Raw genomic sequence first — 17333 nt, forward strand, 5'->3', positions numbered from 1 at the left:
TCAAATGGTGTTGATTATAGACACTTACAAAAAGTTAAGTAATTTAGAAGGTTGGTGAGAAAGTTCTTTATAATTGAGTGGTAGGATCGAAAGAGTCTATGATTTTCAACACACAAAAAAAGATGTATGCCATGTGTTATGTGCAAAGCACATGTGTTTTGTATCAAACCATTTTAAGGTGTTAAAAGGTGTCATATAGGGACATTTTTGTATATATTAATACCTACAATGGTTTATTATTCAGCAATGAAAAGTAATGAAGTCCATATATTCTATGCTGTAATACTATGCTGTAATATGGACGAGTCCCAAAAACATCATGCTGAGTAAATTACGTCATGAATGGTCATATAGTTTTAGGGACATTTTTAATCCAAGTAGGTTTACTTGAAATCTTCCTTTAATATGGGTTAATGTGTGGGATCATAAAGTAAAAGGAATGATCGTGGAATGCTTAGCTAGGCTGTGGCAGTGCTAATTTGTTAAATTGAACAACCATAGTTTTTTGTTTTCTAAAATCACTTGATACATGATACTATTGATAGAATTTCTCATTTTATGAAAATACATTTTGCATATTTCAGTATTTGAAATGTGGTATTCATTTCATTAATTTTTACTTTTTGCTAGGAAAAGAATATAAAATACACCAGCACATAACCTTACTACATCATTTACTAATGACCCCAGACCAAATGTTTATCAGAGTTTGTCAGCATAGTTGTACCTATTGCATTAGGGAACAAACTTGCTAAAGTCTTTCTAACTATATGTCCTGTATTGGACTGGCAGCTCTAACACAGCAGTTTGGGAACTCTTAACTTAAAATATTTCCAACAAAGCCAAATATTGCCAAGAATCAAGTTTCAGTTTATAAAGTCCTTCCATTTGGATTTCATGGAGTCATTATCTCATTTTATTGTCATATGAGTTATATATTAATGTCTCTATTTCACAGTTGAGTAAATTTGAGGCTAATTGTGTTATGTGTCTTGCCCAAGTGGTGGAGCTATTATTTGAGCCCAAGTCTGCACCAGAATCTATATGTTCTTTCAGGAATAACATATTGCTTTACTTTATTTGGATTGAGTTTTAAAGCTTGTTTTTACAGTTGCTAGACTTTATGTAAAATATAGAATATAATATTGACTCTTCTATTTATTAACTGTATAAAGTTAATGCAGTACTCTTAACCTCAACTTTACCTGTAATAGTCATGTAACTTCATAGTTTGTTGTTTACCACTCATAATAAGCACTTTACAGCTCCTGATTCATTTGATCTTTATAACCCTATGAGGCAGATAAATGTCTCTATTTACACATGAGGAAAATGAGATTCAGTGAATTTAAATAAATCGTCCAAAGTCACAAACTACTCAGTGACGGAGCATGGACTTTAGCATCAAAGCCTGTGTGCTGTGCTGCCTCTGAAGCGGAGACGAATAACACTCATGCAGCCTGGTTGCTTACATAAACGGTGATGTATATACAGGCACTTTGTAAACCAGAAAAGACCAAAGAAAGATTAGTCATTAGGAATAAGAATGCTTCACTTTAACTGTGGGGAAATGCCAGGGTAGGCAGTTTCCCTGTACTAATTCCTATGGAATTTAAATGCTATTGTTACATCCTAATTCTACTGACAAATTTCTTGAAATATTCTTTGAAGCAAGATGTGCATTTTGCCTCATTTAACAAATGAAACTAACTGTAAACGTTGTCTCCTACTAGTTTAGCAATTCGTGTTTTTTAATTACTTCTTGATCATTTGAATTGCTCTAACTGAGGCTCATTTGTTGAAGTCAATTAGTGTTTTCTTTTATTAATATGCTAGTATTTGCATGAGAAGAATTCTTAAATATTTTAAGAGTAAATTATTTGCTGTAGTGTGGTATTTATTGCAGAGAACATCTGTTCCTTTTTGATGCCTAACCATTCATTAATGAGATGATTTTAGGTATCCTTCATAAATTATCTTATTGGGCTTCTGAATTTCAAACATTTCTCAATCAGACACAAAATTCTGAACTGCACAATTCTGGCTGCTGTTACCTATGCTTGGTCTCTGACGACCAAAGTTAATGCGTTCTTTGATAACTGTCATGCCACTTCACTTGATGAGGACTTTCTCTCTCTACCTCCTCTTCTTCCTCCTCACCTTCTTTCTTTCTTCTCTTGTGCCCATCCTCCTCCACATCTTGTTCTGTGGTTCAGCCTTTTGTAACATCAAAATAATTTGATATTACAAAATCTCATCTCTAATGTCTTGCCAAGAATAAAACGAAAAATAATCCTTTTTACCCCATTTTCAATTTCTCTTCAGACATTAGGCCACACACCTTCTTTGAGTTGTGGGGTAAATAGCAAAACGAAATTCTCTCTCCACTCAGTAGTGAATTAATGATCAGTCTTCTTCCGTTTGGAATTTTGTTGTGACAGGACCATTCCCTTCGAACTGTAATACTCTAGAAATCGTGTTCACATGCTTCCAGTTGTCACGATATAGAGCATTTCCTTGGTTTAGATCACTCACCAGGATGGTTCTAATCCTAGAGTTTCGTTGAAATAAACAGAGCTGAAACAACTCAGATAGGGAAAGCCTTGCTCATAATAATAAAGCCACCATGTATTACTAAGAACAAAATAAACAGAGCTGAAACCACTCAGATAGGGAAAGCCTTGCTCATAATAATAAAGCCACCATGTATTACTAAGGACAGAGAGAGAGTCTTCAGGCATAATATCATGCTCTTCTTATTCAGAGAGGTTCTTTGGAAATGTGAACCCATTTTTCAGTCCATTTGATGTTAGTTTAAATAACCGTACACATTATTTGCTCTATTTATGGAATGTCATCATGTATATGAGGACCTATATTCCAGTTGTGTGGGGGAAGCAAGACTCACTGGCTTTGACTAGGACTGTATTATGCCTCTTTCTCCCCAACAACCACCATCATGTTTGTGCCACCCTCAGACATGGGCCTTGAATAGTGAAGCTGAAAATTATTCCGCACTCTTGAGAATGGAAAGAACAATACCAAAAGGAACCAAAGTAGCAATTCTAAATGTTTTGGGGTATGGCACTTCTACACCCTTGAGAATGTTCCACACTGAGGGAAAAATAGTTACTCCTGAAACTACTTGTTGTTGGATTGATGAATAATTTTAAGCATTGTGCTGCAGTGTGAAAGGAAGGTTCACCAAGAACAGATTTCATATATAAGAATAGATTATTATTTTAACCAACACAAAATATATGAAAATAACATTTGTTATGTGTCTGAAAACTGTAGTCATGCTTACTTTGACCGTAAGAATATATTTTCTCTCCTCTTTATCCTGGAAAGAAATGAAAACATCTGTTTCTGAGATTTTAGAACAATAAATAGCATTAATTTTCATTCCAATTCAACTATAAGTATTTATATCAAATGAGATAATTTCTTCAGCAAAATGTTTCTAAAAGGAATTTGAGTAATTCTCTTTGATTTCTTTGGGACTAGTTCTGCAAAGTCATTGGAACAATAACTAGCCATCATATAATAAGATCAGAATTATAGGTTTTTATGGATTCAATTACTGTTTATATCCAATATAAATTATTTAACCAGCTTTTAAATATATATTGGCTATACAGCACAGTATTAGTGCTATGAAATATACAAAATAAAAGAAAGAAAAAAAATTACAAGTGACCTGAAAGGTCTTGAACTCTAAAGAGGAAATATATTTCTAGAGTAAAACATTTAATTTACAGTAATTTGTTCAGTTTGTATGTTAAATACAAGGACAAGTCAAAGTAAGAAAATAAACATTTAGAGTCAGAGTAATCTCCAAAAAGTTGGAGATTTTAAGTCTATTTTGTTCAGAATATTGTTTCTCTGATTACCACAAAATACATGTTCATTGAAGAAAATTTGAAAAAGAAATTGCCTATAAACACCCTGAAATAAACATTGCTTCAGTGAATTCAGCTAACACTTTTTCTTTTCCCTGTAGCTATTTTCTTCTTGGAACATTCTTCCCAACCCTATTCATCTGCCTGTTTCTTGCTCATCCTTCAGAACCTTATTTTCAATGGCACTTGTCCTCAAAAAAGTTTTCAAACCTCCTACCTTAGGTCCTCTGCTAATATGCTCCTGTTTAATCTCTGGGCTTCCTCTGCATTCTTGAAATATTTATGATCCTGGACTCTGGTGTATGCTGGGAATACAGTGACAAACGTGATAAACAGGATCTCTATGATAATGGAGTTGGCAATTTTAATGGAGACAGCTAAGAAACAAACAAAAATGAATGTACACATATAATTTTGTTGTACTTACATGTAAATGGATATTCCTCACTAGACTACCTACCCCATGGGGTGAGAACAATGACTGTTTGGTTTAGAGAACTTAGTAAATAAATGTATGTGTGTTTTAAATGAATGGACACGGAAGGAATGAACAAATAAGCTAATCTTTTTGTGTGCTTTCTCAAGATATTTCATGTACATAAGTATTAATATATGATCAGGCTACCCAAGATGACTGTTCTCTTGCTTTCTGTACATTCCCTGCTCGACCAGTCCCTGCCTCAAGTACACCCTACTCACATGACTGACCCTCCTACATACTTGCCCCAGGCCCAAAGGAATGATCTAGCTTTAGACAAGAACTCTCCACTGTGCTTAAAGGGATGGTGAGGGGCATGCCACTCTGCTGGTTTCCCTGATAACCGATGAGCCAACCTTAAGTCAACTTCTCTGTAGCTAGTGACCTACCCCTGTCCCCAGGAGTAAAGACTGCTGCCATTTCCTGTCTGCCTCCTGCTATGTACAGTGCGGTGTTTCTCCAGGACCTTGCTTCAGACATGCAAGACTCCCCTATCCATTAAACCATTATGTCTCTGTTGCTGACTCTCAGCTCTTTCTTCCGTCTTGAAGCTGGGCAGGTTCAGGCCTTCTAATCCTGCAAGGTTCATCCCAATCACAAACACACAGTTTTCATATATACTCAAAATTGGAATCTTTTGATGAATACATAGTATACTTTTTCCCCTTAATATTATGTCTTGAACATACTCTTAATGTGAATAAACATTTTAATGTGATCAAATATTTTAGTCTGGCATTTCACATGATATACTCTGCATAGAAGTTAAATAAGCAGGGTGACAATATAGAGCCTTGATATACTCCTCTACCAATCTTGAGCCAGTCTGTTCCATGTCTGATTCTAACTGTTGCTTCTTGACCCGTTTCTCAGGAGACGGGTAAGGTGGTCTAGTATCCCCATTGCTTTAAGAATTTTCCACAGTTTATTGTGATCCACACAGTCAATGGTTATAGCATAGTCAATGAACTAGAAGTAGATGTTTTTCTGGAATTCTCTTGCTTTCTCTGTGATCCAACAGATACTGGCAGTTTGATTCCTCTGCCTTTGCTTTGCATAATATTTAATTGTAAGAATATACTAGAATGGTTTTTTAAAATCATCCTCTATTGAGATTATTTTCTCTCTTTTCCTAACTCAAACTACACAGTCATTTAGATTGTTGGCAGTAGTTTACTGTTATGAATTAAATTCTGATGAACATATTTACGCATAAATCCTCTATCTTTAATTTTATTTCCTTGGAAAAATTAAATCACTGAACAGAGGTAACTATCATTTTAAGACTTTTATAGTTCAGTTCAGACACTCAGTCATGTCCAACTCTTTGTGACCCCATGGCCTGCAGCATGCCAGGCTTCCCTGTTCATCACCAACTACCGGATCTTACTCAAACTCATGTCTATCGAGTCAGTGATGCCATCCAACCATCTCATACTCTGTCATCCCCGTCTCCTCCCACCTTCAATCTTTCCCAGCATCAGGGTCTTTTCCAATAGTCGGCTCTTCACATCAGGTAGCTGAAGTATTGGAGCTTCAGCATCAGTCTTGAATATTCAGGACTGATTTCTTTCAGGATTGACTGGTTCATCTCTTGGCAGCCCAAGGGACTCTCAAGAGTCTTCTCCAACACCATAATTCAAAAGCATCAATTCTTTGGCACTCAGCCCTTCTTTATGGTACAACTCTCACATTCATACATGGCCACTGGAAAAACCATAGCTTTGACAACATGGACTTTGTCAGCAAAATGATGTCTCTGCTTTTTAATACACTGTCTAGGTTTGTCAGAGCTTTTCTTCCAAGGAGCAAGTGTCTTTTAATTTACATGGCTGCAGTCACTGTCCTCAGTGATTTTGGAGCCCAAGAAAATAAAATCTGTCACTGCTTCCACTTTTTCCCCTTCTATTTGCCAATCTTAGTTTCTTATTAGTTTTTTGAATGTTGAGTTTCAAACCAGCTTTTTCATTCTTCTCTTTCCCCCTCATCAAGAAGCTCTTTAGTTCCTCTTCACTTTCTGCCATTACAGTGGTGTCATCTGCATTATCTGAGGTTGATATTTCTCCCAGGAATCTTGATTCCAGCTTGTGAGTCATCCAGCCTGGCATTTTGCACAATGTACTCTGTGTAGAAGTTAGATAAGCAGGGTGACAATCCACAGCCTTGACATACTCCTTTCCCAGTTTGGAATCAGTCCTTCATTCCATGTCCAATTCTAATGATTGTTTCTTGACCTGCATACAGGTTTCTCAGAGACAGATAAGGTGGTCTGGTATTCCCATCTCTTTAAGAATTTTCCACAGTTTGTTGTAATCCACACAGTCTAAGGCTTTACTCTAGTCAATGAAGTGGAAATTTTTCTGGAATTCTCATGCCTTTTCTGTGATCCAGCAGATGTTGCATCTCATCCCTGATTCCTCTTCCTTTTCTAAATCCAGCTTGTACATCTGGAAGTCCTCAATACCCATACTGCTGAAGGCTAGCTTGAAGGATTGACCATTATTTTGCTGGCATGTGAAAAGAGTGCAGTTATCTGGTAGTTTGAACAATCTTTGGCAATTCCCTTCTTTGGGATTGAAATGAAAACTCATGTTTTCCAGTCCTATGACCACTACTAAGTTTTCCAAATCTGCTGACATATTGAGTGCAGTTCTTTAACTGTTATCATGTTTTAGGATTTTAAATAGCTCAGCTGGAATTCTGTCCACTCCACTAGCTTTGTTTGTAGTATTGTTTCCTAAGGCCTACTTGACTTCACACTCCTGGATATGAAGGTGGCTGTAGGTGAGTGACCACACCATCGTGGTTATCCTGGGTCATTAAGACCTTTTTTTGTATAGTTCTTCTTCAATGTTTTCTTGCCATGTTTTCTTGATCTCTTCTGCTTCTATTAGGTCCTTGCCATTTCTGTCCTTTATTGTGCCCATCTTTGCATGAAATGTTTCCTTTTTATCTCCAATTTTTTGGAACACATCCCTAGTCTTTCCCATTCTATTGTTTTCCTCTGTTTCTTTGCATTGTTCAGTTAAGAAGGCTTTCTTATCTCTTCTTGTGATTCTCTGGAACCCCGCATTCAGTTGAGTGTATCTTTACCTTTCTCCTTTGTCTTTTGCTTCTCTTGACTTTTCTCAACTATTTGTAAGTCCTCCTCAGATAACCACTTTGCCTTATTGCATTTCTTTCTCTTTAGGATGGTTTTGATCACTGCCTCCTGTACAATGTTTTAAAACCCTGTCCATAATTCTTCAGACATTCTGTCTACCAGGTCTAATGCCTTGAATCTATTCCTCACCTCCTATATATTCATAAGGGATTTAATTTAAGTCATACCTGAATGGTCTAGAGGTTTAAGGTTCAATTTAAGCCTGAATTTTGAAATCAGGAGCTCATGATCTGAGCCACAGTCAGCTTCAGGTCTTGTTTTTGCTAACTGTATAGAGCTTTTCCATTTGGCTGCAAAGAGTATAATCAATGTGATTTTGGTACTGACCATCTGGTGATGTCCATGTGTAGAGTTATTGCTTGTGTTTTTGGAAGAGGGTGTTTGCTATGACCAGTGTGTTCTCTTGACAAAACTCTGTTAGCCTTTGCCCTGCTTCATATCAACAATTAATTGTATCAGTAAGAAATGCATGTGTTATTAATATATCTTGGAGTGAAGAGAGATAGGCTTGGGAATCTTGAAACAGGTGAATGCCAGGTAAGAGAATTTCAAAATTTTAAAATAGATGTTTAGAAGCCTCTGTAGGACTTCGAGGAGAGGGATAAAACTGTCTCTGAAGGCAAACATATCTTAACTCAAAGTAGTAACTTGATGACTTTAAGCACTTGAGTTTCCTGACTTAAGTTTCAGCTGTGTTTCACTCACCTTTCAAGGGCTTAGGGATACTGGATATTTCTCTGGTTCTCTGTCTCATACTACTACAACTAGGATATTTGTGGGAGGCTATTTCAAGTCCTCTCTACTCAAATCCCTCTCTGAACCATTTTTAACTCACTGCATGGGTGCTCTATTTTGAACATTGCCTTCCTCCTCCTCCTCCTTTCCTCCCTCCCTCCCCCCACCTCCTTCCTTCCTTCTATCCTTCCTTCCTTCCATAGCTTGTATTTATTAACAGCAAGCTCCAGTACTTTGGTCACCTGATGTGAAGTACTGACTCATTGGAAAAGACCCTGATGCTGGGAAGATTGAAGGCAGGAGGAAGGGGACGACTGAGGATGAGATGTTTGGATGGCATCACCGACTCGAAGGACATGAGTCTGAGCAAGCTCCAGGAGTTGGTGATGGACAGAGAGGCCTGGCGTGGTGCTGCCCATGGGGTCGCAAAGAGTCAGACATGACTGAGTGACTGAGCTGAACTGATGATTTTGTAAAGCAGCCTTGAACCCTGGTCATTCTGATTCTCCAGAGCAGTGTGTTCTGAGGACAGCTTCCTGTAGCTCTTTCTTGAATTCCACTGGTGTGTACCCCTTGATGATGTTGTGGTACTGACCTTCTGGAGGCAGGTGATCTGGCCTTTCCCTCTCAAAGGGGAGCAGACTGGGGTCCCATTTGATGGCATCCACATGTAGTTCCCTGGGGTGCAAGTTGCAGCTCCTGCTGGGCCTCAAGCCTGGGCCCAATGGCCTCCCTCTCCATCTCGTGTTCTCCCCGCTTATCCAGGGACCACTTCTTCAGAAGCTGAGCTCTCATCTCGTCTCTTCAAAGAGCAGTTCCCCCTGAGACTGCTATTTCACTTTATCCCAGAGCTCACAGGGATAATAAAATCCTCAAAGGGTATTAGCTCCTGGCTAGGCTTTCTTCTTTTTCAAATGGTCTTTTACTGCTTGGTCTTTTTAGAGATTTAACTACTTCTTTCACAGAGGTTCTGCTCTCATGGGAACAAGTTCTGAGACGATCAACAATGAAGCTTTCTGATAAGTGTCTCCAGTCTCTCTCTGCCAAATTCCCAAAGCATTCATGGCCTTTAGGTTGCTTCCAGGCATGTATCCATGTGCATTCAGGGCCCACATGCCCCACACAGAGATTCCGAAGTAGCATTTCTTTAAGGAGAGTCTGTATGTTTCTCGTTTGTGCTAGGGAAAGAGGAATAAATTTCACTGACTGGAGATTTCCCTAATCTTACCTGATAGATAATGATGAAATAGGCAGGGAAATGGAAGGCATCATAATTTAGGGGGGATGAAAACATCCATTAGTTTAATATTTCCAAAATATCGTCTCTGTTACATTATTATTAGATGTGGCATTTAAGAAAGTTTATCATGGTACTAAACTCAAGGTGAGTTGAGGGTGGAGAGAGCCTGGAAACAGGTCATACACTACATGCTTACCTCCCGGCAGCCATTTAATTAGAGTATGATAGGCTTCCCCGTAGGAAAGTTCTAGAAAATCCAATATAGCTTGTAATTTCTCTGGGGGGAAAAAAACCTCAAAATACAATTTTTACTGAGAGTTGGCTTCAAGTATTATCTTTATATGTAAAAGATTAAAATTTTTTCCTCTTAACACAAATTTCTGGCAGCCCTCTATTAATCATCATAAACTTTCTCCCAGAGTTCAGAAATCTTTTTAGAAAGAAGAGAGAAAATAGATATTTTTCCTCTGTAGAATGTAAATGAATTTTTGGTATAAATCATGTGGATTTATATCAAATAACTAGGCAGTTTATTAATTCTAGGAGTGTTTAGCTCAGAGCATATTATGTGCACTGTAATTTATCTCAAAGACTCAGTAGCAGCCTTCAGTTTTTTCCTTTTTCCAGAGCTTAAACTTCAGATACTTGTTCTTTTATATTAACTTTGCATTGTTTCATTATATTTTTCCCTCATATTTCAAGATTTTCTTCACAATAAAAATTTTAGGCAATATTATAATACCTGATCCAGTGTACCTTGTACACCTATGTTACAGACCACCATTCTTGGCCCCCTTAATCAATAGAAGCTGATCAGAGGCAAGACAAGAAATTCAGGCAAGGCTTTATTGGGTCCCTTTCAACAGCAGTGGGGAGCGAGAAGAAACAACAGTTTCCCTTGCTGGCGTGCTCCTGAGCTGGGGCATGAGCTGGTCCAGGGGTCAGGCTGGAGGGGTGGCCTAGGTGGTCTGCCCACCCTTAATGTGCCGGGGGCATGTGCAGTACCCTACTTTCGCTTCAGGCTCTTTTGAAGTGACAAGTGTTTTTTTGGTTTCTTTGTACCTTTTGTCCAGAATTTGTCCTGACTGCACATTCATGCAGTTAATTTTAGTCCCACATAGTTTGTATTTTGTTGCTCAAGGAGAGTTGTGTCCAAGTGCAAGCGCTGCAGCCCTGTAGCCAGGACCCCAGCCCCCAGGCCGGTCTCACTTGTGCTGAAGATCCGTTTGCTTCTCATCATTCCCTCTCCTCCTTTGTGTCTACAACGCTTTAATCTTTTCATTCTTTCCTTTACTGCTTGACTAGTTGACTTCTCTTTATCCTTTTCGTCCCTGAATGTTGATACTCACCACAATTCTGTCCCATAGATTCAAGTATTTTTAACCTAGATATTTTTCCTGAGCTACAGTGTGCTTAGTCACTCAGTCGTGTCTGACCTTTTGCAACCCCATGGACTGTAGCCCACCAGGCTCCTCTGTCCACGGGATTCTCCAGGCAAGAATACTGGAGTGGGTTGCCATTTCCTTCTCCAAGGGATCTTCCCAACCCAGGGATCGCGCCCAGATCTCCCACATTGCAGGCGGATTTTTTTTTTTACCATCTGAGCCACCAGGGAAGCCCTCCTGAGCTATAGATCCCATTTAAAGCTACTTATTGTATCAGCATCTTGGTCTGGATACATCAGAAGTGCCTCATGTTGCAACATATCCAAATGTGCTAATTTTTTCCCCTAAATTGCCTTGAAGCATCATCATCTACCCTTATGAAGCTAGAATGCTTAGTATTTTCTGTGATTGGCTGTTTTCAGGGCCATTGCACTAATTTGGCACTCATTTTCTCTTTGTTGTTGTTGTTTGGTTGCTGATTCTTGTCCAACTCTTTTGTTACCCCTTTGACTCTAGCCCACCAGGCTCCTCTGTCCATGGGATTCTCTAGGCAAGAATACTGGAGTAGGTTACCATGTCCTCCTCCAGGAGATCTTTCTGGCCTAAGGATCAAACCCAGGGTTCATGCATTGGAAAGTGGAACCACCAGGGAAACCCTTGAGGTCACAAATTTAAAAAGGCTGTTAAATACATAAGCTTGATTCACTAAAGTAAAAAATAGAGACTGAACACTATATAGAAGGTTAGAGATGAATGGTATACATTTTAATGAGCAATAGTGAGCATTATAATCAGTTGATCATTAGATGCTTCTTATAATTTCTATTTCCCTTAGTTTCAGTATCATGGCTGTGTATTTATTTGCTTTTTCAAAGGTAATGTTCATACTGAGAGGTCTTTTTCAGTATATGATCCTATGTCAAATTCCAATGTTATAACATGCGGTTATTGATTTCTACCATTGTTAATGTGATCCTAGTGAAATGATCTTACAGTTTATTGGAAGCATACTTTATTTATGTGCCAGCAATCTGTCTCCTCATAATACAAAAGGGAGTAAAATCTGATGGAATGACTTCTTTACCTTCTCTGCCATTTGTTTTATCTCCTTCTTGTATTGCTATTCCTTACTCCCAGTTTTTCTAGTTATTCCCATCAGTGACAACTTAGAGTACAATCAAAATCCTTTTGGTAACAAAAAGGATATGTATAATATATTTTAATGCATTGGGTTTTTACATAAAAGAATTCAAATTTGGGAATGCTTTACCATATTTCAAAGGGCTTTGTGTCATTAACCCAATTTTCATATGCTTATGACATTATAAAATTAAAGTGCTGATACCCTTTTCTGGATAAATTGTTAAATGCCTAAGTCCTCCCTCTATTCTTTCTGTGTTTCCTTCCTTTTCTGCCTGCCTTTTTACTTTTTACATTGTTACTTTTAGCAGGTGCATATTTTCTAAAATGAACACTATTGTGAAAAAGAAAAAAAAGAGACTCTGGACTCTTTAAGAGCAAAGAGATACACTTCATTTTAGTATTTTTTTTTTACAGAGAAGTGGATTTCAAGCGGTCAATGCAGACATCTGCAGGTAAATTTTGCATAGGCATATGCATATAAGGGAGGAGGTGTGTGTTAATGGTGTCCTGAAGAAACAGTGTTAGTGATGTATACCAGGATCTATGTATTTTGTTTCCTCAACTAAAGGAAACTAAAGTTAAAATCCTTAGGGTCCTACAGTATTTTTGTTGTCTGTCCTACCACATGGAATATAGCATTGCAGAATATAAGAATTTCATAAATATTTGTTGATTCATGACCTAACCTGCCTGGGAGTTTTATACAATGCTGCATATCCTGAAGAAACAGCTTGGCATTAATTGGGGGTGGGGGAAACTTGGATTTATTTGTTGCTTACTATGATTTATGTAATTTTTCAGTTTACTTCACAGTCATTTATTCTGGAAAGTCATTCATTAATGGAGTCATTTGAATGGAGAAGAAATAGGACTGATCATAAAATAATATTAATAACTTATTGGAAATCTAAGGAAGCTAGTATGTTTCAAATTAGTTATTGTTATGGTTTCATTGCTAAGTTGTGTCCAACTCTTTTGTGAGCCCATGTACTATTGCCTGAAAGGCTCCTCTGTCCATGGAATTTTCCAGGCAAAACACTGGAGTAGGTTATCATTTCCTTCTTCAGGGGATCTTCCCAACCCAGGGCTCGAACCCGCATCTCCTGCATTAGGAGGCAGGTTCATTAGCACTGAGCCACCAGGGAAGCCCTGTAGATTAGTGCCGTTCCTTAACTTATAGCCACTATAGCACCCAGCCTACCGAGAATCTTGTGTTTATAATTAATTATAGCAATTCCCCTTTCCCATTCTGTTCTCAGGCTCTTCTTTGAGGGAGAGAAATGGCAGTTTATGCATTCCCATTTATATTTGTTATGTTTCTTTACATTTTTCATTACTTAACTCAGATACTTGACAAAAATCAGTTGCGTTGTTTCTTACCATGGCGGGGGTGGGGGGGAACCTCTCACATTTTGGTTGCAATGATTAACTTTGGTGTTGCCAGAGTAATGTACTGCACATGTAACAAAAATTAATGGCATAATTTTCTAGGAGTATATCTATATGTGCTGCGTCTCCTCCTCCATCTGTAAGTCTCAGAGCACTCGGTTCCTGCCAAAGCACTCTTTTTGATAGTGGTACAATAAGCACTTGTCATTTCTGGAACCAGATGCATCTCTGCAAAGCCTTATGCAAAGTATTGATGTTGTTCAGTCTCCAAGTCGCGTCCAATTCTTTGAGGTCTCAAGGACTGCGGCATGCCAGGATTCCCTGTCCTTCACTATCCCCCGGAATTTGCTCATATATGTAAAGTGTATGTTAAATATGACAAAGGGGGATAAGTGTTTCAGGAATATACAGAGTGAAATATTTTATGAAATACAGTCATTGTCACTTTTTTGAAAATAAGTGTTAAACTTTAATTGTGGTGCCTGACACTTCATTTCTTGTTCTTGTATTGATGTGTAATTTATTTATAATGACTTTCATGAATTGTAGTTACACAATTTGTTGTTTGACAAGTGTAGACTATGTTGAAATTGCCATCACAATCAAGACATACATTTCCGTTGTCTTAAGTTCCCTTATGTACATTCAAACAGTCCCCTCCACACCCAGGTCCCAAGCATTCTTTGATCTGTTTGCTTCCTCTATAGTTATGCGTTTTCTGACATAGCTATTGCATACTAATACACTCAAGTAGTATGCATTCCTTTGTGTCTTGGCTTTATTCACTCAGAATATTTTTTGAAATTCCTCTACATGCTGACTTTGGCAGCACATATACTAAAATTGAAATTCATGTATTTATCAGTTATTTGTTCTTTTCATTGCTAAGTAGCATTGCTTTTTATAGATAGAGCACAGTTTGTTTTTGTGTGGACATAGGTTTTCAACTCCCTAGGTAAGTACCAAGGAGCGTGATTGCTGGATCATGTGATAAGAATATATTTAATTTTACGACAAGCCATTAAACTGTCTTCCAAAGTATCTGTACCATTTAGCATTCCTACCAGCAGTGAATGAGAGTACCTATTGTCACACCTTCTCCCCAGCATTGGTACCATCACTCTTCTGGATTTTTGGCATTCTAGTAGGTGTGTACTGGTATCTCATTTTAAATTTTAAAAAAGTCATCTCATCAAGTCTTTCTTTCATGGGCTGTGGCTTTGGTGTTGTTTCTAAAGGTCCGTCTAGATTCTCTCCTATGTTATCTTCCAGGAGTTCTATAGTTTTGCCTTTGTATCTGTATTTGTCTATGATCTGTTTTGAGTTAATTTTTGTGAACATTGTAAAGAGTGTGCCCAGATTTTTTTTTTTTTTTTTGCATGTTGATGATTGGTTGTTTCAGCACCGTTTGTTGAGGAGATTATCTTTGATCCACTGTATTGCATTTGCTACTTTGTCAAGGATCAGTCAACTGTACTTATGTGGGCCTATTTCTGAGTTCTCTGTTCTGTTCTACTAATCTTTTTGTCCTTTCACCAGTACCATCCTGTCTTGATTATTGTAGCTTTATAATAATTCTTAATTGCTAATGTAAGTGGTATTTTTGTGGGATTCCCAGGTGGCTCAGTGGTAAAGAATTTGCTTGCCAATGCAGGAGACTTAGGGGACACAGTTTCTATCCCTGTGTCAAGAAGATTCCCTGGAGAGGAAAATGTCAATCCACTCCAGTATTTTTGCTGGGAAAATCCCATGTACAGAGAAGCCTGAGAGGCTACAGTCTGTGAAGTTGCATAGAGTTGGACACGACTGAGCAACTGAGTGCACACACATTGTATTTTTAATTTCAAACTCCACTGTTCATTGCTAGTATAACAGGAAAGAAATTAAGTTTTTAAAAATTAACTTTTTATCTTGCAACCTTGCTGTAACCACTTAGTTCCAAAAGTTTTTAGTTAATACCTTTGGACTTTCTACATAGGCAGTCATGTCATCTGCAAATAAAGACAATTTTAATCCTTCATTCCTTCCAAATCTATATGCTTTTCATTTTCTTTTCCTGAAAAGTGGAAGTGAAATTTGCTCACTTGTGTGCGACTCTTTGTGACCCCATGGACTATGGGGTCCATGGAATTCTCCAGGCCATACTGGAGTGGGTAGCCTTTCCCTTCTCCAGGGGATCTTCCCAACTCAGGGATAGAACCCAGTTCTCCTGCATTGCAGGCAGATTCTTTACCAGCTGAGCCACAAGGGAAGCCTTTTTCCTTCTTCCCTTATCTAATGGTGTTAGGATGTACTCCAGTACAATGAAAAGTGGAGATGAGGGTCATCCTAGTCTTGTTCCTTATCTTAATTGGGAAAGCTTTGAGTTTATCACCATTACATACTTTAGCTGGTAGGTTTCTTGTAGTTTTTTTCTTTTCTTTTTTATCAATTTAAGGAAATTTCTCTCTATTAGTTTACTGAGAACTTTCATCATGAGTGGTTGTGAATTTTGTTAAATACTTTCCTACATGATCTATTGATATGATCATGTGGCTTTTCTTCTTTCATCTGTTAGTTTGATAGATTATATGAATTGATTTTTAAATGTTCAACAGGTGTTGCATACCTGTAATAAATCCTGCTTGGTTATAGTATATAGTTCTTTTTCACATTGTTGCATTTGATTTTCAAATATTTTGTTGCGGATTTTTTGTGTCTATGTTCATGAGAACTTCAGGTCTTTATTTTCTTTTTTTTGCAATATATTTGTTTGGTTTTGATTTTAGGGCAATGCTGGCCTCATTGAACATGTTAGACGTATTCCCTTCTGCTTCTGTCTTATGAAAGAGATTGTAGAAAATTGATACAACTTTTTCCTTAAATGTTTGGTGGAATTTATCAGTGAACACATCTGAGACTAGTGCCTTCTTTTTTGGAAGATGACTAATAATTAATGCAATTTCTTAATAGATAAAATTCTATTCATATTGCCTATTTCTTTGGATGTGAGTTTTTAAAAAAGTTTTACCTGGTCAATCTCTTTATCCATAAAACAGATTATAAAATCAATGGAGAGGATATGCTTATTTTGTCATTTAAATGATATAACACATTCAAAATACACTGTAGAATTAAAAAGCTACATATATGTTTAATTATTGACACATAATTATTTGTCTTAGTAAAGCTCCATACACATCTATAGTTGCTGTTATTACAAATATGGAAATTATTATAATGTATAGAGATAATTACATATATTTATAGTTATATTGGATTTTTAGGCTTACCACCTGAATCTGACCAATTTAATGTTCAGTTCAGGTCAGTCGCTCAGTCGTGTCTGACTCTTTGCGACCCCGTGAATCACAGCACGCCAGGCCTCCCTGTCCATCACCAACTCCCGGAGTTTACTCAAACTCATACCCATCAAATCGGTGATGCCATCCAGCCATCTCATCCTCTGTTGTCCCCTTCTCCTCCTGCCCCGAGTCCCTCCCAGCATCAGGGTATTTTCCAGTGAGTCAACTCTTCGCATGAGGTGGCCAAATTATTGGAGTTTCAGCTTCAGCATCAGTCCTTCCAATGAATACCCAGGACTGATCTCCTTTAGGATGGACTGGTTGGATCTCCTTGCAGTCCAAGGGACTCTCAAGAGTCTTCTCCAACACCACAGTTCAAAAGCATCAATTCTTCGGCACTCAGCTTTCTTTATGGTCCAACTCTCACATCCATACATGACTACTGGAAAAACCATAGCCTTGACCAGACGGACCTTTGTTGGCAAAGTAACATCTCTGATTTTAATATGCTGTCTAGGTTCGTCATAACTTTCCTTCCAAGGAGTAAGCGTCTTTTAATTTCATGGCTGCAATCACCATTGGCAGTGATTTTGGAGCCCAAGAAAATAAAGTCT

At 37.8% G+C, this 17333-nt stretch overlaps 2 protein-coding genes across 16 annotated transcripts in view; one reads left to right on the plus strand and one right to left on the minus strand.

The window, feature by feature from the left end:
• Window positions 1–9073, minus strand: part of GARIN6 (golgi associated RAB2 interactor family member 6) — a 37607-nt gene extending 28534 nt beyond the window's left edge. The window contains 1 exon segment of the mRNA XM_070454158.1: window positions 8947–9073. Within this exon segment, the coding sequence (XP_070310259.1) occupies window positions 8947–9073 (127 nt within the window).
• The window catches only part of ANKS1B (ankyrin repeat and sterile alpha motif domain containing 1B), a 1083120-nt gene that overhangs the window by 308059 nt on the left and 757728 nt on the right, over window positions 1–17333 (plus strand). The window lies entirely within an intron of this gene.

The sequence above is a fragment of the Odocoileus virginianus genome, chromosome 23 (genome assembly GCF_023699985.2).
Source record: "Odocoileus virginianus isolate 20LAN1187 ecotype Illinois chromosome 23, Ovbor_1.2, whole genome shotgun sequence".
Taxonomy (NCBI): domain Eukaryota; kingdom Metazoa; phylum Chordata; class Mammalia; order Artiodactyla; family Cervidae; genus Odocoileus; species Odocoileus virginianus.